The sequence below is a fragment of the Anolis carolinensis genome, chromosome 4 (assembly GCF_035594765.1).
Source record: "Anolis carolinensis isolate JA03-04 chromosome 4, rAnoCar3.1.pri, whole genome shotgun sequence".
Classification (NCBI taxonomy): domain Eukaryota; kingdom Metazoa; phylum Chordata; class Lepidosauria; order Squamata; family Dactyloidae; genus Anolis; species Anolis carolinensis.
Window position 1 is genome coordinate 28,205,196 of NC_085844.1, and position 23,029 is coordinate 28,228,224.

Here is a 23,029-nt window from a genome sequence, read left to right on the forward strand (position 1 = left end):
ATTAAAGGAGTTGTTTAAAACACAGCAGGTAGATTAGTTTTGTTACCCAGCTAGCATTTCAACCAGTTAGAACAAAGCCAAGGGTGATAAATCCCTCTAAAAGTGTTAGTGCCATCCTTTCAAGCCTTGGTGGTTGGCTGGGATATCTACCTTTGGAGATGTGCTTCACAAATGATGTTGTTCCTCTGGAGACTCCACTCACGAAGGCACCAGGACCTCGGGTGAGCCCTTCATAGGGAAGCCTGAAGAAGTCCGCTATCCCATTGCCTATGCTTCTTACCAAACTGGCTGGGCTGCCGAGAATTTCCAGAGATCCAACCACCCATCCTACATTGCAAGAGAAGCGAGAACAAAACATTGAGGTTGACTAAAATCACAGAAACACCAGTAGTTGTTTAGTGTTCCTTTTTTAAAGGGAAGAGAAACGTTTCTACTTTCTTGCTCCCTCGTGTCATTTTTTACACTAAAAGTTTATCACATTATGTACTTCCTTTGAGAAAAACACGGGAAATAGCTCATCCACTACAGATTCAACAATGGCAGTCGCTCATGTTTTCTAAATCAAATAAATCCCTTTGGCAAAATCACAAATAGCTCTGAAATGACTTCCTTCCATGAGCCTCCCGTATTTCTGCTAAAACTATGTGCGGAGAGATGGACGTTGCGTTCAAATGGCTCGGAGTAATAGGAGCAGGGGCTTATTTTTGCTTAGGAGGCTTTACATCTTGCAAAGCAACTTTGTTATTTCACATTCTCTCAGCAAAAGACTCATGACAGCTAGTTTACAGTGATACAGTGCATGGCCTTGGGGGAGTGTGAAGGTCAGCTGCTTGATGGGGTGCCGGGAAAGGGGATGCAGGTTTTTGACAAGTGTGTAAGGAATTATTTTAATCCAGCCCAACAGCTCTGCACTGATCACTTTCTGGTAGAGTCTAGTTGTAGCTAGATAAATGGCTTTTTGCTCAGCACAGTCATGTAAACAGAAATGGCATTTACATGCTGATTAGGTTACTCAGAGGGAGGATCCCATATGAGTTGCCCACAAGGGGATGAGGCTGGAGGATTCCTTGAACTGGCTTCCTTACATAAAATTACAGTTGTTGGCTAATAGCTCGCTCTCCAAGTGCAATGCACTTGGTTTCCTATAAATTGTGCTGCAATGTTGGTTTGGAAGCCAGAATAAAACTCTTATTGGAACAGTTTGGAAATTCACAGCTGTTGTTTGCAGCAGCCGATATATGGCCTCATCTAGGCTACCTAAAAATTCCCCTAAGAAAATTAAAAATTCTCCCTTGGATGCTGCAGCAGCAGCCAAAGTAGTGGCACCATCTAGGCTGCTTAGAACCCGCATCTTCAAAATAAGTAAGTTCTCCTTTGGGTGCCAGAATGAAGTGAAGATTGTGCCTTTATCTACTGACAGTGCTCATTACAGCAGGAAAAGCGTAGAGATGGATGACTCTGTACATCACCAGGTTTTTTTTTTTAACTCAGTGCTGTGCTTCTGCAACTTAGGTAGCAAATCATAACGTGACATAAATCTTTTGACTCATGCCTCATAATGTGAAATAATCTATCAACTCATGAGTCAAACAAGCTTTAATGCTGGTCATTGATCAAAATAAAAATATTTGATTTGAAGGTTACGTGGAAAATCTAGGATAAATTTGGTACATCATTTAATTTGCCAAGCACAGAGGTAAAATTTAACATTGTGAGATTCATTACAGGAAGCTTCCCCTCCGAACAACATGTATAAAACTACTCAAGAGGCTTGTGGCTCCTTCAAAAGCTAACAAACATATTGAAGCATAAACTTCCATGGGACAGAAGCTATTTTGTCAGAAGTGGTTTCTTCTATTCTACAGCAAAGGTTCAAGAAATAGAACTGCTCTCCTTTTCATTGCTGTATATTTCAAAAACTGCAACTTTCGTTGAAAATCTATGGTAAAGCTGAAGAATAACATTATAGTCCTAAATGCCCTAAAGGTACCAGATCCCTCCCGATCTTGAAAACTAAGCAGGGTCAACCTTAGTTTGTACTTGGCTGAGGAATCTCCAAGGAATATCAGGTGCTTTAGGCTGTATTTCAGGGGAAGGAACTGCAAAACTATCTCTGAATATTCCTTGTCTAAGAAAACCCAATGAAATTCATGAAGTCACTAGTCAACAGGAGACCTGAAGGCGTATGCATGCACACACACACACACACACACACACACACAAGGGTCCTTTCCACTCCTTGCCATCTTCTTGCACAAAGCAGGATTGGGCAGGATTCTTGTCTTCCAGTTTTATCTCCTCCTGACTTACATGGCAGAGTCTATCTTCTGCTTGAGGCAATATCTACGTACTTTTCTAAAGTTACGTTTTTTTGATATAGAAAAGTACGGATCAAGATGGCATCTTCATATGATTTTAGCAGAAATATATATAAACACTTGCTAGAAATGTAATACAGTAGAGTCTCACTTATCCAACATAAACGGGCCGGCAGAATGTTGGATAAGCGAATATGTTGGATAATAAGGAGGGATTAAGGAAAAGCCTATTAAACATCAAGTTAGATTATGATTTTACAAATGAAGCACCAAAACATCATGTTAGACAACAAATTTGTCAGAAAGAGTAGTTCAATACGCAGTAATGCTATGTAGTAATTACTGTATTTACGAATTTAGCACCAAAATATCACGATTTATTGAAAACATCGACTACAAAAATGTGTTGGATAATCCAGAATGTTGGATAAGCGAGTGTTGGATAAGTGAGACTCTACTGTATATGGAAATGGATTGGGGAGGTATTTGCCACATGGATTTGTTGATAAGTTGTATCTCCCCACAACTCGTACATACAAAGACATGTGTTTTTGGTATTTATGAAGAGCCCTCAAATATCTGGGCAGTGTTCTGGGACTCATTCATATGTAAAAACATACATCCTACCTATTGCCCAGAATGGAAACTCAAGGCAGGAAACAAACACAATCAGCAATTCTGCTCACTCTTTACTCATGTAACAATCTTTGAGTTTTGGGTTTCAGGGCAGGAAAAGTAGAAGGAGGAGGCAAAAGAATGGTTTACCCCAAGGCAGTGTTCTTGCACTTGTTTAACATCTTCATGAATGATCAGCCACAGTCATCACTCACGAAGAGGTTTATATATGCTGATGACCTTGGCTTAACAACACAAGCAAAAGATTTTGAAACAGTTGAAAACCAACTCACCAATGCCTTGCAAGATCTCTCCAGATACTACAAAGATAACACCCTGCCAAGACACAAGTGTGTGCTTTCCACCTACGTAACTGTGAAGCCAACAGGAAACTGAAAGTTACTTGGGAAGGCCAAGAGCTCGAACACTGTTTCCATCCTAAATGTCTTGGTGTCACCTTAGATCGAACACTAACATATAGGAAACACTACATGAACACCAAGCACAAAGTAGCTGCACGCAACATCCTGCAGAAACTTACTGGCAGTGCATGGGGTGCAGACCCACGATTAATAAAGAACAACAGCCCTGGCCTCGTCTTACTCAACTGCTGAGTACGCCTGTCCTGTCCGGCACAAGTCTGCCCATGCGAAGCAGGTGGACTTAGCACTGAACAAAACATGCAGAATAATCACAGGATGCCTTAAACCTACACCTGTTGATAAACTCTACAAGTTAGCTGGCATTCTCCCCCCCCCCCCCCCCCCCGGATGTGCAACGGGACATTGCTGCTAACTGTGAGAGAAATAAGGTCGAACATTGTGAAAGCCATCCACTTCATGACTATCAGCCTCCTCCCACTAGACTCAAATCAAGGAAAAGCTTCATGTGAACCACCACTTCTCTTAATGTTCCTCCAGCAACAGCAAGAGTATCCCTCTGGGCAGCTAAACCAGGAAATCCCAACTGGATGCCCCCCCCATGAGGTTCTGCCTCCAGGGGCAAACCAAGAATGGGCAACTTGGAAGCCCCTGAACAGACTCAGAAGCAGAGTGGGCAGATCAAAAGACAACCTGGTAAGCTGGTACTACCTGGAGGAATCTTCCACGTTGTGTGACTGTGGAGCTGAACAAACAACTCCTCATATGTACGCTTGCCCACAATGTCCTGCCTCATGTACAGAGGATGAGTTGTTTAAAGCTACAGACAATGCAGTCACTGTTGCCCGCTTTTGGTCTAAAACTATTTAGCTGCTTGTGATTCCTTTATTTCATCACTTTTAAACTTATTTATTATGCAATGCTTTTGAAATAAAATAAAAAAAACTGAACTGCAAACCTAAAGGTTGGCGGTTTGAATCTGCAAGACAGGGTGAGCTCCCATCTGTCAGCACTAGCTTCCCATGCGGGGACATGAAAGAAGCCTCCCAGCAGGATGGTAACACATCCAGACGTCCCTTGGGCAACATCTCTGTAGACGGCAGATTCCCTCACACTAGAAGCGACATACAGTATGTTCACTTCTGACACGATTTAAAAAAAACAATGCCCAAACATCATGCACTCCAAATCTTGTTCCTTAATCTTCTTACCACAAACTGGGCAACTGCAGGTCTTCAGACTGAAACTCCTACAATGTTTCATCACTGGCTATACAGGCTAGAGTTGATGGGAGTTGTAATCTGACAACATCTGCTTGGCTCCGGTTATACATGCCTGTGTTATAGTATTATGAGCCCACCACTTTTTAAACTTCATATTATTTCACTAGTGTTCTAGAAACTCAACTGTTTGTATAACTATGCTGGTGCTCTATTTCATGTTCACACCGAGTGTGAGAAAAAGCATAAGGAAAGTCATTCTAAAGGACTGCCTCATTTGAAAGCATAAAGCTATGGAGCCCTCTAACAACAGTTCAGACAATCTAGCCCAGTACTATTTACTCTGACTGGCTTTCATGGTCATAGGTAGAGGTCTTTCTTATCACCCACTTGATCCTTTTTAGGATAAGGCCAGGGATTGAATTTAGGAACATATGCATGCAAATCATGTAATCTAGAATTGACCCATGGTATATCCCATATGGGAAATTCAGTTCTCACACAGCCTGAAGTTCCTACATGGCTCCATTATGAGTTTTAAGTATGTTCAAGAGCACTCAAATTTCCTCCAAACATGTCCTTCTGAATTGTACATGATACACAGAAACACTAGATGGTCCTTTCCCAGTCACATGCACTGACTGACATAGAAGCACATTGCTTAGAATGGTACAGAGCACAACAACTGCCATAGAGAATGATGATAATCATTGTTCAGTGAAAGCTCCAGCTATGGGTGTTTTCCGATCCATTGTTATGTACATGCTCTATGTGGACAAAGGTGCAGCAGAGATGGAGTCACTTCATGAATGCACATGTATGGAAGTGAGACAAGGCATCCATTAATCTAATAGACTGTTTGCTCACTATTGATCTTGTATGGGAAAGAATCAGTAAAACAAACACGCTCCTCAGATCAAAGGACAATAAACATCTGCGTGCCAGTCTAGCATGAGGATTTTGTGAAGAAAGACAGATTGCTAATCATAAACGGCAGCCAAAGGGAGATTGAACAAGAAAACAGTGTTCAATCGCATGGTTTGTTTCAAATGTACAGAGACAGAACGAGGAAAGAAAATCCTTTTGTAAGTCCATGTTAAGAATTAATTTTGAATTCTGAGATGTAGGGGCCGACTATGGTAACAAAATGAAAAACGTAACACAATGTATTTCTCAGTTTCTCACAAACTTTACAAACATCCTTCAGGAAGCCAACTGCTGCTGTCTCATGTTAACCTCAATCTCAGTACTTTCATTTCATTCAACCCCTCCTGAAAGACCAATTTTATGAAGACAATCTATTTCTTCAGACAAAATAATTAATAGGAATAAAGAATAGCTATCCCTGTATAGTTGTGGGGTTAGGGACTCTCTCCCCTGTAGCCAAACGTGTGTGGAAGCACCTGGTCCATCGAAGGAGCCAAGAAAACAGAAAGGCCCTTCCATTTTTTCCAATAACAGAAGTCAATGACTGATGTTGAAAGGCATTTTCCCTCCTGGTTCCAAAGGCTCTAAATCTCTCTCTCTCTCTCTCTCTCTCACGCACACGCGCGCACGCACACACACACACACACACACACACACACACACCCTTTGCTGTTCATACCTTAGGAAAGACAGAACAACGGTGATTGCACCAAAGTCCAGAGCAGCCTGCGAATGTGGGAGCTGACTGTAGCAGTGTTGATGCCACTTAAATACCCTAAAGGCACAAAATGCAATCTGATCTTGGAAGCTAATCAGAGTTGGCTCTGGTTAATAATTGGATGGGGAGAACATCAAGTGCTGTAGGTTAAATTTAGGAGGAAGGAATAGGCAAAATCATCTCTTGAGTATTCCTTGCCTAAGAAAACCCTATGAAATATATGAGGTTGCCAAAAGTCAAAGGGTTGCTGAAGACATAGACACACACAGAGATAATTTCTGGATGAAATAAAAATGTCTAATATAATCAATACCTAGCTTACTTCAATTGATGGTATAACAGTCCATCAATTTCCTGTGATAAACAATATGGTTATCTTTGATTTCCTTAATACGGGAGACTGCTGGTCAGGATCACCATACGACCAAGTGTACCCTCAAGTGCCAATGTTCAAAAGTGTAATCACATTTTCCAATCACTTGGAAACACGATCTCAAAATGATATAAATGTGTCAAAGAATAAACATACCTGCTCTGAACAATGCTCCTGCAGCATAATGCATAGCCAATGCATGAATGAGCTGTCTGGCAGTTGTGAAAATGGGTCCACGTTCAAACACAGAGAAGGAGAGAGGGGTGTGGTCTGAAGCAATGTATAGCTTCAGTGAAGCATGAATGCTAACTAAGAGGCTCACTGGTTGGATGGCTAATTTTCTTAACTTTACTGGGTTGACTAAAGCATTGGCATGCTGCCTCACTTGTTCAGGTAATATCTGGCTACTTGCTGAGGCTTTGGTGGAAGGGTAAATGCTTTTGCTGTCTGGGAGGTAGGTCTCGAATAAAGTCTTAACATAATAAACAAACGTGTCTTCCACATATAACCTAGCTGGTCTCATTTCAAAGCTGAGTTCATTCACATGGAACAGTAAATTCTGTTCTTCTGACAAAGTGAGGCAGAGTTTGATGAAGGAGTTTTCGCTATATTCTTCCAAATCTTTGCTGGATCCCACAGGGCTATGCATTTTGGTCCACTGTATACTTTCATTTTTCTCTCCCTGGCACAGTAAGACTGGAAAATGGAAATTGGATTTGCTGTAAAGCTGATTGTCCAGCTGTAAGTCTCCACAGTAGATCTGAAGAGTATAAAACTGCTGAATACTGTTGGTGGCCTCTCCATTAAATTCATGTGAGAGAGGCCTAAGGTAGCTGGCAACTGGAACCATATGAAGATAAATGTGGTCTATTGTGAATCGTAGAAGTTCAGACAACATTTTGGGGTTTGTAATGTCATCGTTCACAGCAACACTCAGCTGGCTGATGAATGTTTTAAACACCAGGCTCTGCTCTTGAGTTCTGTAGACAGAAAACAAAAACAATTTCTTCAGTTTCAAATCAAATTAAAATCCAATGTGATTAATATGAACTAGATCTGGGGATGCAAATTACCTACAGTCAACATACCCAGAGGAATATTATTACAAGCTACTGCCAAGTAACTCTTTTTCCCCTTTAGCAAAAACTTGTGTCTGAACTCTTCTGTAACATTTTCTGCACAGTGGCTCTCAATCATATTTACTCAAGCAGGCAATGGAAAACATGTTGAAAAGGTTTTCAGATTTTGGCTGTTCTGCAGCAGATGATATAGGGTGTTTCTATTATGGATCATTAACTCCACATTATCAAGTGTATTTTCTTCAATTAAATGACCATGATCATTTTAAACGGATGGTAGTGCTGTTTGCTCCACAGTGCTGACTGCTCCAGCTGAGTTGAATGAACAAGTGGGCTATTACGCACTGATCATAACTATTTTCAAGGTGATTCATACTTAACAATAAGGCACCCCGTATATTAAAAATTCTCAGTAATGCATTCTCTTCTCCCTTTGACATTCTTTTTAGAAGTTGAACACTTGGCCAGTTTATAAATAGGTGATGCTATAATTTGAGTGGAACTTGCTATGAAGATTTTGCAATTTTAGCACATAAGGAAGTGTAATAAAGATGATCGACTACACCGTTTGCACGGGACCAATCTTCTGTCCTTCATCACAAGTAAGAACTCCCACAGACCTCAATGGGAGTTCTGTGCAAGTAAGGGCTGCCTATCTGGCCAAATAAACTTTAAACTTGTGAGTCTGCTCTGAGCCTTGTTTATTGTACCAGGCATTTTGTGTTTATCCTAGAGTGACTTGACCTCAGATGTTAGATTGTCATGTTTTACTGTGATATACAAAATGTTAACATGTGGTCTAAACATACGCCACACAAACGCAGGGACACCAGACAAAACAAATAGTGGTGCTATATTTAATAAGTCATTTCACACCTAAAGGGTGAACAGCTTGCAGAGGACAATTTTCTTTAGGATCTCCTACTTCTAAGCAGTTTTAACATACCTGTTCAAACTGGTCTGGTGTCCTGGTCTTCCTTCAGGTGCTAAAGTGATCACTATTGACCCACACTGATGAGCAACATCCACATAAACATAGCCAAAGCCAGTTAAGAACACGATCTAAGATGGAAAAACAGTACTTAGTAATCTGCAAAACGTGGGTACACCTTGATCCAATCATGGTGCTCTGCTGGGACAGAACAGTTACTCTACAGTAGTAATGGTAACATCTGTAAAACTGTATTGAAACAAGTAGTCTTGAGAACAGTGATGTTTAATGTTTGCTTTCTGTTGCAAATGAAAGAAAAATCCCAGATCTACAAAGCAGTTCCTACATTCTCTTTTTCATGGACTGCTTTGAGAATCGGATGAAAGTCATTAACCCTCTACTCAGCAAAACCCACTTAAGTATAGTTTTCACAAGTAACACAAAGGAAACCAAAGAACACAGATTAAAAGATAGTTCACGAACTCCCTGAAGTCCATCCATGCATCTCTGATTAAGAACTCAGGTTTAGATAAAAACATATGGCTCAGGTTCTGGTATCCCAAAAAATCAATCGGCCTGGTTGTTTCAAGCAGAACCTGGAACAATGCATTTTCCCTTCTTAATGTACTCTTGCCATTTGTCATGTCTGTCTCACTGTGGCATATATGGAGAGCATATGAGTTCACATCACTCACACTTCTCAAATGTAGTAGTGTTCCCAATTACCAGTGCTGGATTCTGGCTCAGGAGGAGAATTGATCTACTTCAGATGTAGAAGGAGACATCTCCTACTGTTGTACTGCTAAGTTGTACTATATCCATCCACAGTGTTATACTTGTATTTTCATTTACTGCACCATCAAGAAGTGCAGTCCTCAGTAATATTAAGGCTGGGAGATTGTGCAAGTGTTTAAAAGTAATATTTGTAGAACAGCTTATTTCACCAGAGATTAAAAGGGAATGAGTTGACCAAGTTTGCATATTTGATACTGGGATTATTTCACACAAATGATTCCCTGCAGGAAATTGAAGTAATACATAGAACTGTGAAATAGCTGCAGCTGTGGAGGTAGCTGTAATTTTCTTATTATGAAAATGTCTACTGCCAGTACTAGGTGCACTATAATTATGCGGTCCTTGCAGATGTAGCATTGGGTGCAGTCCCTAGCAAAATATCCTCAATTGTGACATTACTCCCATGCAGTATATCCTGTCCTCCAGTCACAAACAGCCAGCATAAAGCTGTCTGAGTCCATCAGATGCTGAATTTTAGGCTGTGATGTAAACAGATGAAGAAACAAACAGACAAATGGTGAGAAAGGTCTTCAGGAAATCACATAAAAACAACATTAAATCAAGAAGACTAATTTTTTGTAGCACAGCTTTTGAAAAATAAAGCAAATCCTTAACTTAAAGGAAACATCAGTAAATGTATAAGACTGCTTGCTATAAGCACCAGAATTTATTTCAGCAAAATTAAGAGAAGAACATTTCATACATGCAAAAGCCCTGCATGAAATTAATGTGAAGCTGAAGTGCGGGAGCGTTTGTGGAGAAAGAAACCTAAAAGACTCAGGAAACTCAGTAGGTATCTTTGCTGAATGGAAAGCCCAACTGTTGATAGATCAACAGCGAGAACATTTGTAACACACAGTAGTTTGTAAGACATGCTGTTTTAAGGATGGCTCTTGGTTTTGAGTTAACAAACCAAACAACTTGAAATGTTGTTATAGCTGTAGCCTGGTTTACTTTTTCCATAGTCGAAGTATAACATTTGTTTTTTTGTGGAACAAGAAATCAAACAGCAGCATGGAGAGCGGATATTATGTAGCAGGTTGAATACACAAGCTAACCAGCATCACTCACTCAAACAGAAGATATCTAAAGAATAGCCAAAATTTAGATGGAGCAATGCCAGTAAATCACTGGTCAAGTCTCCATTAAAAGCCAATCTACATGCGACACTAATATGTCCTTAAGTATAGGCTTTTTCTTTCAGAAAGTCCAATTCAGAGTGGGGGCCCACACTTGCATTTGGCCTTTACTTTGGAGTTTTCCAAACAAGGGCCCCATATCTGTCCTGGAATTGCATCAGTGATGGAGAATGGGCTAAAGTGATCCTAATGCTATACTATAGATCCCATTCTGGGTTTCCCTTTTAAAAGAAAAACCTCACACTCAATAGGAAATTATAGGCTGAACATGATAGCTAGGTTCATAGTGAGCACAGGCCTTGTTCTGAAGATAGAACTTTAATCCTGGGAGTCTGCCTGACATGCGACCATGCTCCTGAACAAGGTGTACAATCCCCAAATGCATTGTCTTACAAGTTGTTGTTTTCCCCCGGTGTACATCTTAGTTTTGGCAATGTGGTGCGACACCGACTGTGATGGTAGATTGGGAGTGATGACAAAACAGCCCTCAGACCCTGAGGGAATCTGTATTCCCACTTGGTTGTTGATAAGCATCAAGGGTAGGAATTACACGGCCCTCCTGATAATTCAGACCCCAGCATCCTTCATCATTGGTTATGCAGGCTAGGGTTGCTGGGACTTTTAGTACAACAACATCTGGAGAGTTGTATGATTCCTAACCATAGGAGGGAACTGAAACAGTGAGACGTCCCTGACTAATCCAGAATGAGATTTGCATTCCTTATTCTAACAGCATCACCATGCCACTGGTCTGGCTCATTCTTTTATACACTCAACCCATGCATATTTGCTTTGAGTCAGAAAAATAACAATGGAAAACACTAACAGAACAGTGGGGAGAAACAGTCCTTTCCAAGGCAACTCTCTGTTATTAAAAGCTGGATAAGTTATTCTTTTTTGTTTCCGGACTACCCTTATCTTGGCTTAGAAATGTTATTAGTGGCCATAGCACTACTCTGATACATGAAATAACATCTTGCTAAATTATTTCTTTGAAGATTTCCTGATGGCAATTAATTCCACAGGTCAAATAAACATAGTGGAGGAAGTATTCCTATTTAGTTTCTTTACATTAACAGACATTCCCTTTCACCAAGTATCCTTTTAATCTTACACTGTGGAAAATGCCTTTTGCCTTTGCAACTCTTGCCTGTTCCTGAAAACTTCAATCAAATCGTTTTGGAATCTGAGCCAAAGCTAGCTCTGATAGCGGATGGCAGATGTGAAATTCAGTAAATACTTGTAAAGCTTTCTTACAAGTGGAAGAAAGAGCACTTAGCTTCAATTCGCAGCTGGATTGAAAGAATAAATGGTTCACAATCCTGTGAGATCAGAGGTGTATATATTCTGTACTGGAACAACATCTGCAACAATCATATTCTGGTGTAAAGTAAGCAAACAAGTTCTGCACTTCTGATTAATGATTAACACTATGTAACCCATTTTTGTTCCTAGGCTATAAATATCATTAACTAATTTATTCTATCATAAAAATGTGGAAAATGTTTATTAAACTGAAAAAAACTTTGTTTTTGAGGTATGCATAAAAGGTTAAAAATATAATATAAAAGGTCAAAAATGGCAGCCACAAAATGAAGTTTCTGGAGTATAACAACTACTTTCAAAGTAAGTACTGCATAATTAAACAGGAAATAACACTTTCAAACCAGGAAGATAATTTCTATTTTTGTTATATAGTGAATTGCTTTCTTTGCATAATTTATTCCATCCCCAACATTCAGGTTTCCAAGAGAGCCATATTTCTCTTGGGAGATAGATTTTTAGCCGACACATTGCACAGATGTCTAAACTTTAATATACAATAAATTAAAAAGACAACTGCATAAAATAGAATGAATGAAAGGTGACATGTTCAGAATAAAAATATCTCCACGTTAGGAATAATGTGCTTTGCAATAAGCACTTAGATATACAGACATTATGGGAAGAGAGGAGGAAACTTCTGATGGCTTCATAGTGGCCAAGATCAGAGTTGTATTTAAATCTGCTTTTCAGTATAGAGTTTTTATTTCTTTTTATTCTTTTAGACATGACATCTATATCATATGATGTTATCATCTCCCATTATTGTTGCAAGTTCCCTTTAAATTACCGTCGTATTTGTTAATTCTCTGCTTACGCTACTTTTATCTTTCTGCTATCAATATGTTGATTAGAATTTCTGTAATCCATGGACTTCCCAAATTACTTTTGTAGAGCAACAGGCATCTATAAAGGACCTATGATACCGTTGCTGTTGTTGCGTGTCTTCAAGTTATTTCTGACCTATGGTGTCCCTAAGGTAACCCTATCGCAGGTTTTCTCAGCAAATTTTGTTCAGAAGAGCTTTGCCATTGTTTTGCTCTGAGACCGAGAGAATGTGACCCAACCAAGATCACCCTGTAGGCTTCATGTCTGAGTGAAGGCAGAAGGAAGGAAAATGCAGTAGATGTTAGTAAGGTTGATTGATGGCCCAGCCATCTAAACTGTGGACTGTCTCTGCTAGATGTTCTACCATTTCAGTATGTAATAATGAGTAATAGACTTTTTTAAAGTATTTGAAATTAACACAAGCAAATATTACCTTTCCCCCTTGACTAAAGAGTCAAAATGATATCTCCTGCCTCTATCTTGACATTTCTACTTTGTGGAGGAATGTTGGTGGGAGAGTGGTAACATTGTTTCACCATCTGTTGCCTTATGTTCTATGGTTAACCCTAGTTAATAGATATGAAAGAACTTATACATTTTAGTTATTAATTAATCAAATGGTAAATATGATATATGCAAATAAAACTCTTCACCAATACTGAATACATGGAAAACATCCAAATTCTTATACTAAGGGAAGAGTAATTTCTTCTTCCTTTCAAAGATATCAACTGGCTTTTGGTAATGCATTGGCCCAAGAATGGTCTCAAACTTCTTCACTGAATTTAAAACAAGAAGTCTGAGCCACTTACAACTCTGCTAACAACCTGTTAAATGGAGAGTGGGGTAAACATAATTAAGTGAAAGGTAATTTAAGGAGTTCTTACAAAAGGAGAAAAATACATTTGAACTAGTGTCTGTCTTTCTTAAGAGTGAATTCCAAAGCCATATAGAATGAGCAAATAAGAATATTTTTTTCTTCTCTTTTCTACACAAACCAATACAGAAGTAAAGGGAAGTTACAAAAACACACAATGTGTGCACTTTTTCACACATTCAATAGTGAACGGAAAGGAAATTTTCTCTGTAAATTAAGACTTTGAATCATAATTCTAAAACACATTTAATTAAACCCCATAACGAAGATGTTAAGGTTGAATATGTAACAATGTCTCCTTTTGTTTAAGCTTGTGCTTGAAAGAAATGAAGGCTATGATGGAGGCAGTCATACAGAAGTCTTCCAGGATCTTATTGTTTCAATCACCTGCTTCAAAATGTTTCATTCCACAAATTTAGAATACAAACAAAACACTAACCTGGGTGCCTTGGTTGTTAATGTCCACACAATCACTCCATTCATTTGTTAATTCTTCTGATGATAGCACTTTCAAAACGATGCTGGGTACCAAATCTTTCATTTTGCAATCTGGATAGCTGGACACTTGATGATAAAGCTCATGATGTACTGAACTTTCAGCTGGAACATGCTTGCAGTAAACATCAAACTTTGGTGTGTCTGGAATGCATTAAAAGGTCAAACAGGCTCTTTCAAGAAAGATGTTTGTACTTATGGCACAATTCCATATTATCTCAATATATGCACACATGCTAGCCTCTAATGGAGCTTGCCTCATAGATTATCAGTACACACAATTACCACTACTTTTGAGGGGAGGGGCTATTTTACAGATATTTATTTTTGGGTCTTACCCATACAAATGGTTCCCCCAGCTTAGAAGTGTTAATTATGAATATTTTTTTCAGAAACAAAGAGAAGAAAGCCAGCTGTTTTATTCAAAGACTCAAAACATTATTCTGTAACAGTATAAATGTCACACCTTTGAAGTTTTCTTTGATAAGCAGCGAGACAGGACACCTGTTGTGGATAATTACACGAGGACTGGGATCTTCTGATAGAGTTAAGTATGTCACCCCAAGATGTTCCTGATAAGTCAGTGCTATAGCCCTGAAGGGAACAAGATTATAATATTACACACATCTTCACACAGGCTTCATTTGCTATTACAAACCCCCCTTGCCAACTTAATAACATATGAAAAGAATAACTTTGGGGAAGTGTCTCTCCCCTTCTCTCAAAAGAAAGATCCCATGAATAACTGCTGCCTTTAGAAAAATCTGACAGCATGACCATCATTAGGAAGCTTACAAAGGAGTAATCGTATCTCATATGAAAAAACATAGCCATGTCTACAAGAATGTATAGTTGTTGCCTCAGCTTTCATGGATCTGTGTACAGTTTTAGACTATCTCTAGGAAGCACTTGATATAAAGATGGTGTGTTCCATGGACAGAATCAATATGTAAATGTTAGACTTTTGGAATGAGATTTTAAAGGATAATAAATGACCTTTTACACTGCAGAATGAATGTAGTTTGACACCACTTTAACTGCTATGGCTCAATGCTATAAATCATAGGAGTTGTAGTTTGGGGAGGAAGCAGCACTATTTGGCAGAAAAAAAGAAACACCTTGTAAAACTACAACTCCCATGATCCCATTGCATTCAGTCATGGAAATTAAAGTGGTATCGAATTGCATTTAATTCTATGGTATAGATAGTACACCCCTAAGTCTCATCAAAGTTAGCACTATATGCAGTACAAGAAGGTATAAACGGCCTTATTGCATGCTTAACAGAATTATACAACAGCCATTTAGCACACTGTTGATGCAAAAGACATGTAGAGTAGCAACAGTATCCAATGAGCCAAAAAAAGTGACAGACAGAACTAACATATCAACCAGCACACCCTCTGATAGGATTATCTTCAACATGGGGCTCCCACACATATTGGGTATATTCCAGTTGCAACAGATTTTTTACTTGCCTGTTTACATTTAGTGCATTCAAGTGATTTTGTAGAACATATAAACAGGATAAAATAATATGATAAAAATGTATTTTGTGGAGGAAGGAATATTTATTTTTTTGCGACTGCCTCCTGCTCAGACAAGGATCACTGTATTTTGTCAACATCTTCTCCTCCAAGACCTGCACTGAAATCTCTTTGAGTCCAGCTACGCTGTTCATAAATCATTCAAAAGACTGAAATGATATAAGGAATTCCCTTCCTCAATAATCAGGGTTTGAAACAGGTTGTCTTCAAAGCATCTCCCACACAGCTCACAACATGGGCAAGGCCATATGGCTGGTTTAGAGCTGAGAGAGCTTTATATTGCTCCTTATTTATTTCTGCATTTTGTGGCAAGAACAAAATTAATTTTGGGCCAGGAAATGGAAATCAAGTCTTCTACTCAGCAATGGAATTTTTACTGCTTATTTTCAAAGCAGGAAATGCAACTTGCTTATAGGTAAGCTTTCAGGCTTGGAAAGCTTTTCTTTTTATTTTCCTAAGATCACTGTGTTTCTTGATTTAAGTTCTACCTGTTTACATTTACATTATTTTCATCTCTTTTTCTCACATTGTAGATCTTTAGAAAGTTGGAAGTTTGTACAGACATGTAGAAAACTAGATTATATAAATAAAACTGTTCATAAAGTGCATGAAAATTACAACCTATCCAGATGGAGAAAAAAGTAAATAATCATATCAATTTATGTCTGCCATAAGGAATGAAGAGATTTGCGGAACAGATCTTTTAATGAAACAAATGCATAGCATGCCCTGCCAATAGTAAGAGTGCAATTCCTTCATGTCTGAAATTAAGAGTATTCGTGCTAAGTGGAAAACAGCTATAAAAATATCATGAACAACAAAGGATGTTGTGGTATCTTACAGATAAAGAAACTGTATTCAGCACAACTTTTTATGGATATTTGCAAAGCCAGACATGAACAATCCCTTATCTGGTGCTGAATTGGTAAGTTATTTTTTCCAGCCCATGCAAAAACTCATGGCAGTGCTTTATCAAAATGTTCAGGTTCTGATTGAATTAAATCTCCAAAGGAATGGGTTTCCAGAAATGCATAAGAAACCATCAGTACCTTCTTGGTTGCCTTTGCAGGCAGACTAAAGGCGTGGTCAAAAAATCCATTCATTTTAAAGATTACCGAGGAGCATAGAGGAAACCACTGTTTCTAGGAGAATACAGGAGGAAATGCTTTTGACCTTGGTCTCCTACTGTTTACTATTATCATTTTAATATACTGTATATACTCATGCATATGTCAACTTCATGTATAAGATGAGGAAAGGCTTCAAGGCAAAAAATAGGGATTTTGATATGACCTGAAGTTGAGGGTCATTTTTAGAGAAAGGAAAGTGCCAGAACTGCTTCAGGAGCCAGTCACCCCTGATCACCACAACTATCATTTTCCTATTTAGGTATTCAAAAAGACCAGAAGTATAATCACAGCACAGAGAGTGGAAGGGTCTCGTGCTTCTTTTAGGTTCTCTCAGGATGGATGGAGTTCTAATCTTTCACCTCTCTGCTCAGAGATGGTTCCTTTTTGATAGAGTTAAAATACAGTACTTACACTGACCTGTAGGTATGTTTACTCAAGTTTCTTTGGTCAATTTTTAAAAACTAAAACATTTAGATTTATATGTATGTACAGTATATGGAATTGAAATTACCTGGCCAGAAAGAAATTATTGTACATCAACTTACTTTACTTTTACTTCCTTACATCAACTTACCTACTTACTTACTTACTACCAGCAGTTGTAGATGGTGTAGCCTATACTGAAGAATGCTGGAGGGCTAAATGTTTGTTCTTATGTGCCTTTGAGCCATTTCCAACTTATGGGAACCTAGGGAGAGCTATCATGAGGTTTTCTCAGAAAAACTTGTTTGGAGGAGGGTTATCTTAACCTTCCTTTGAGGCTGAGTCAGTGTGACTTGCCAATGGTCTCCCAGTGTGTATGGCTGAGTGGAGATTTGAATCCCAGTCAGAGACATTGGAAACCATCCTTCAAACAAATCTTGTCAAGAAATCCTCATTACAAATGTACCTTAGACTATATGTCTATTATCCTATTATACATTGTATTATTCCCCTCTTTTCTTTTAATTAAAATTGTGTAGTATGAAATTAATGTAAGAAATATGCCTTTAAATTATCTAATCTAAATCTAATTAAAGACAGAGGGAGAGGTGATGATAATTCCCACATACAAATCTTCCTAATTTTTTTCAACAGTATCTCCTGGGAAGGCCCTTCTCTCTGTCCCATCACCATCACAGATACACCTAGTGAGAAATTGGGAGAGAACCTTCAAGGCACTGAATTTTCCTTCTTATATTGGTTAGACTGGTTAAAGGGACAAATAAGCCTGTATAACATGCTTGATTTTTTAATCTGTTTGTCTAAAAGTTTATGTTTCTAATTGGTTTTCATTTTTCCATAGTTTAATTATTTTAAATGTTTGCATATTATTACTTTTTATCTAAGATTGTTTTTAACTGTTAAAAGATGCCTTGAGTCCTGAATTGGGGAAAAGGTTGGATATAAATAAACAAATAAACAGGGGGAAATAAATCATGTACATCTCATGAAGAGGCCATACAAACAGAACAACTAATCCTTTTATTAAGGAACCTAGAACATCAAACAGTATTTTCAACCTCCCTAACACACACTCTACATACCTGGTGGAGAATCCTTGTTCATCTCGACCACAAATAGGTATGGCTATGCTCTGCCTTGGAAATTCCTGCCTAATGATAGCTGGTGGCCCCCAGGATGGACCGGTGTCATGTTTGAGGCTTAGCAGCATATACTTTTGAAGAGGGAGTGCATCAGAGACAGAATAGTTGGCGTCATGCACAAAGTCCCAGAAAAGAATGGAACTTGCTTTGGCAGCACCTGACTCCATAGCTGAGCAGATGCTGAAAGTACTGCTGTCTGGAACATGTGAGAACTGGAAAAAAGCAACAAAGAAATTACAAGCTGTCATTTCCCTGTACTTTTTAATGTATTCTAATTGCAACTTTAAATTCCTTCAGAATTCATAGGATAGGTAGTGGTTAAGCAGAATTCAGACTATATTAATCTTATGTAAATCTTATACAAATATGCCATAGCCACTACCACTTAATATGCCAGACCGAAGTATGATTGAGCTGGACAATGAAATACCCATAGATATTTCATCGTCAATAAAACTGAAAATGTAAAATAATTCAGGCACAAATGTCACATTCTTTTCAGGGAATTTATAAAGCTGCCATGTTACAGAAAAATTACAGTGGTATCTATGCATATGTGAAGTTTATTTTGCTAGAATGAAATATACATATGACCAATGTGATTGAAGGCCACAAAGAGCATATAGCTTTGAAATATTTATAACCAACAAATTTAAGTTTAGGTGCTGTAAACAATTTTAGCCTTTAAGCAGATGTACCTCTTCCATATGAGAACTTTGTACACATTCTTAGAACTGTTTCAACAGCTATTATAGATTATGCTGCCTCAGTTTCAACCGCAGCCCTCAGCTTCTGAACACATGGGGACCAGGCAAACCTAATTCCACAAAGTATTGAGATCTTCTACTATGCAGAGATCATAGTAAATTACCAGAGCTGACTGTACTGTGGCATCTATGTTTTTAATTAAAACAGCCTAAAGTGAGTGACTTTTATTAACTCCTGATCCATTGTTTTCCTTTCAATAAGAAGTTTAGACTTTATATAAATATAACTTTCTACTCATTGTCAAAATTAAATAAAAATATTGTTAATATTTTACCTCCTCAGTCAGCTGGGACTTCACAACAGATAGCTGTGGTCTGTAATAGATTTGGTATGGAGTGTTATTGACAATGATACTTTTGTCTTCAATTTGCAGGATCTGAATACCACGTTGAACATTGGAAGAAATGCAGAACTGACACAACTGCAGGACAAAGCAGTAATAAAATATTATGAATAAATATATATTTCCCAACATAGTAGGCACATAAATTCTCCTGGAAACAACATAGTAATGTTGAATCCTACCCAATGAGACTGTTACACATTTTGTCCCATTTACAGGGGAATGTATTAGTCACCAGCTTAAGGCATAAAGTATTGCATGGAAAACTGCAATTTGAAGTAATTTCTGCAGCACAATTTGGTACAGCAACAATGACTGCCTCCATAGTTATATTATGTCAATGTTAAGGGACTGGTACCTGGTATACTGGAACCTTATGAAATTCATGGAGTCGCCATAAGTTGACGGGCAACTTGAAAGCACACAGAAACAGATATACTGGTGTCCAGGAATAACATGTTAATCTGAATTTACACCATTCAACAGACCATTCTTAGAAGATTTAGAAGGCACTGATCAGACTGTGCTCTGGTACCACAAGATCCAGCGCCAATGGGGCTACAAAGTGGAATCCATGACACGCAAGTGTGGAGAAGAGCAAACCACAGACCACCTATTACAATGCAGTCTGAGCCCTGCCACATGCACAATGGAGAACTTTGTTACAGTGACACCAGAGGCACTCCAAGTGGCCAGCTTCTGGTCAAAGGAAATTTAGTATAATGCCAAGTTTTTAACTTTGTTTGTGGTTTTTTATACATTATAACTGCATTCTCAAGTCACTTCTGATGTGATAAATAAATAGATAAATAAGCAGACCATTCTTAGCTACTGTTTTCTTATGGATATATTTTACCAGTCAATACTTTATATATACTACAGTAGAATCTCACTTATCCAAGGTTCTGGATTATCCAATGAATTTTTGTAGTCAATGTTATCAATATATTGTGATATTTTGGTGCTAAATTTGTAAATAGAGTAATTACATCATAACATTACTGCGTATTGAACTACTTTTTCTGTCAAATTTGTTGTATAACTTGATGTTTTGGTGCTTAATTTGTAAAATCATAACTTAATTTGAAGTTTAATAGGCTCTTCCTTAATCCCTCCTTATTATCCAAGATATTCGCTTATCCAAGGTTCTGCCAGCCCATTTAGCTTTGATAAGTGAGACTCTACTGTACTTAATGTGTCTTATTCTCAAATTACATAAATATCTTTGAATTTGATGATGCAGAAAATGAACAGGTTCTTTCATTTAAACCAAGAGGATTAATCTCAAATATTTCTAACCTTTTGGTGTCCCAAAAAGGCTCCAAGTTTTATTTCAGCTTCAACAAATCCTTCTTCATCCAGAGTCACCACCTCCTCATTATCACCATCCTTCCATTTGGGTGATGTCATATTGTGGACCAGCTTGATTGCGACCGACTTGTGTACAGTGTTAGTGTTTGCCCAGTAGATTCCTATTTGGAAAGCTTCCTACAACAAAAAGCATTTTATCATGTTCAGCACATCCTCATGCTTACATTTTATTATTATTTTCCTTTCTTGTTGTATTGTATGGCAGAAATAAATATGCATAATAATAATAATAATAATAATAATAATAATAATAATAATAATAATAATAATATTTTTTTACCCTGCCTCCATCTCCCCAAAGGGACTTGGAGAGGCTAACATGGGGCCAAGCCCAGGCAATTACAATAAAATACATACATGACATCATCAGGAGGTAAAAATCAGGAGGTAAAAATACTAACACAGTAACATAATAAAACAGTCAAATAGTAACAGTAACATAATAAAACAGTATAAAAACTGGACATGCTGAATTATGAAACATGCATGCTGAATTATGTTTGATTCTGAGATTTTATGTTGCTTTGCTTGGCAAACAGATCAGACAGGACTATCTGACACTTGAAACTGTTGTGTGTGAAAAGAGACACAAATGCCACTGCTTGTATATATCTACTAGGATTAAGATCCCTTTAGTTTCTTGCACACTCAAAACAGTATGATAAAATGAGTCCAGAAATAAATGGTTTCTTCTTGGCCCATGCTGTCAAAAATAATCTGCAGTCCATAATAACTAAAGAGAGATGGCTAAATTGAATTAACAACCCAAGATGATGAGGCTATTATCTATGTTCCTTCATTTAAGTTTCCTTTAATAGTATTTATTGTTCAAAACATGGCAAGTTTTGACTAGGAGGCACTGCATTAGAACCAACTGAAAATAAGGAATTTGTCTCAGCAGTAGATAAGAAGACAAATGGAACTGTCATTTAAGCAGTTATGTGATAATATTCAATGTCTTTTGGATTATCATCATCATAATAGGTGATCCTTCATGGCTGAGTATTTCTCTTCCACTGGGTAGAGTCTAGGTGGTGGGTCTGCAAGGGACTGTGAAGACCTATTCTGGGTCCACATGGTCTTTCACTTTGAGGACATAAATTTCCATATGGAAGGCAGTCACAAGGACTTGCCTGATGTGCCTTCCTCTTGGCATGTTTCTCCCATTTGTCCTCTGTTTCTGCCTCTTCAAAATCCACAGCACTGTTGGTAACAGATGATCTCACACTAGACCGCTCGAGGGCCATAGTTTCCCAGTTCTCGGTATATTTCACATTTTTAGGTTTGCTTTAGGCCCATCTTTAAATCTCTTTTGCTGTCCATTGACATTCTGTTTTTCGTTGTTGAATTGAGAATAAAGTAACTGCTTTGGGAGACGGTGATCAGGCATTTGGACAACGTGGCCAGTCCAGCAAAGATGATGGCAGAGGATCATCGTTTCAATGCTGCTGGCTTCTGCTTCTTCCAGAAAGCTGACATTTGTTCGCTTATCTTCCCAAGAGATTTGCAAGATTTTTTGAAGGCAACGCTGTTGGAATCTTTCCAGAAGTATAATGAGAAACAGGCAGCACTTACATTATTAAGTCCTATATATTTTTACCATTGTATTTCTATGCATTTCATTTCTCCTCTTCATGTTTAGTACCTTACATTTTTCCCAATTGAAATTAATTTGGTTAGTTTTGGCCCAGCTCTTCAAACTGTTAAGATCATTTTGAATTTGGATCCTGTTCTCAGTGGTATTAACTGTCTGTCCTAATTTGGTGTCATCTTAAAATTTGCTAAACCTGCCCTCTATTGCATTATGCAAGTCATTGATAAAGATGTTGAACAGCATTGAACCGAAAGCAGAACCCTGTGGCACCCCACAAGCTACTTCTCTCCAGGATGAAGTACAAGGTTTGGCTAGTCAAACCCAAAGGGTTTACCAATCACATGTGACTGGTAACATGAATGACCTTTTGTTAAAAATTGAGCTGGAAGAAGAAAAAATCAGAGAATGTATAATAAAATTGGCTTAACATTTTTGATATAATATAAAATGGAACAATGGGGAAAATGTGGTTCAAGTAGTAATAATAATAATAATAATAATAATAATAATAATAATAATAATAATAATATAACTTTATTCTTATATCCCGCCAACCATCTCCCCGAAGGGACTTGGGGCGGCTTACACAGGGACAAGCCCGAACAGCAACATAGCAAAACATTACATACACAAAATTTAACAGTAATTTAAAACATATCAACAATAAACAAA

General features: G+C 38.0%; 1 protein-coding gene across 3 annotated transcripts in view; it reads right to left on the minus strand.

The window, feature by feature from the left end:
* vps13b (vacuolar protein sorting 13 homolog B) overlaps window positions 1-23,029 on the minus strand; it is a 389,126-nt gene that overhangs the window by 14,422 nt on the left and 351,675 nt on the right. For all 3 annotated transcript variants that reach the window (XM_003226609.4, XM_008119485.3, XM_062980141.1), the window contains exons 50-57: window positions 20,692-20,880; window positions 19,324-19,470; window positions 18,222-18,493; window positions 14,485-14,612; window positions 13,963-14,162; window positions 8,577-8,692; window positions 6,708-7,531; window positions 151-327 (exon numbers count right to left, since the gene is read on the minus strand). In XM_003226609.4, the coding sequence (XP_003226657.2) occupies window positions 151-327; window positions 6,708-7,531; window positions 8,577-8,692; window positions 13,963-14,162; window positions 14,485-14,612; window positions 18,222-18,493; window positions 19,324-19,470; window positions 20,692-20,880 (2,053 nt within the window). The remainder of the gene's footprint in view (window positions 1-150; window positions 328-6,707; window positions 7,532-8,576; window positions 8,693-13,962; window positions 14,163-14,484; window positions 14,613-18,221; window positions 18,494-19,323; window positions 19,471-20,691; window positions 20,881-23,029) is intronic.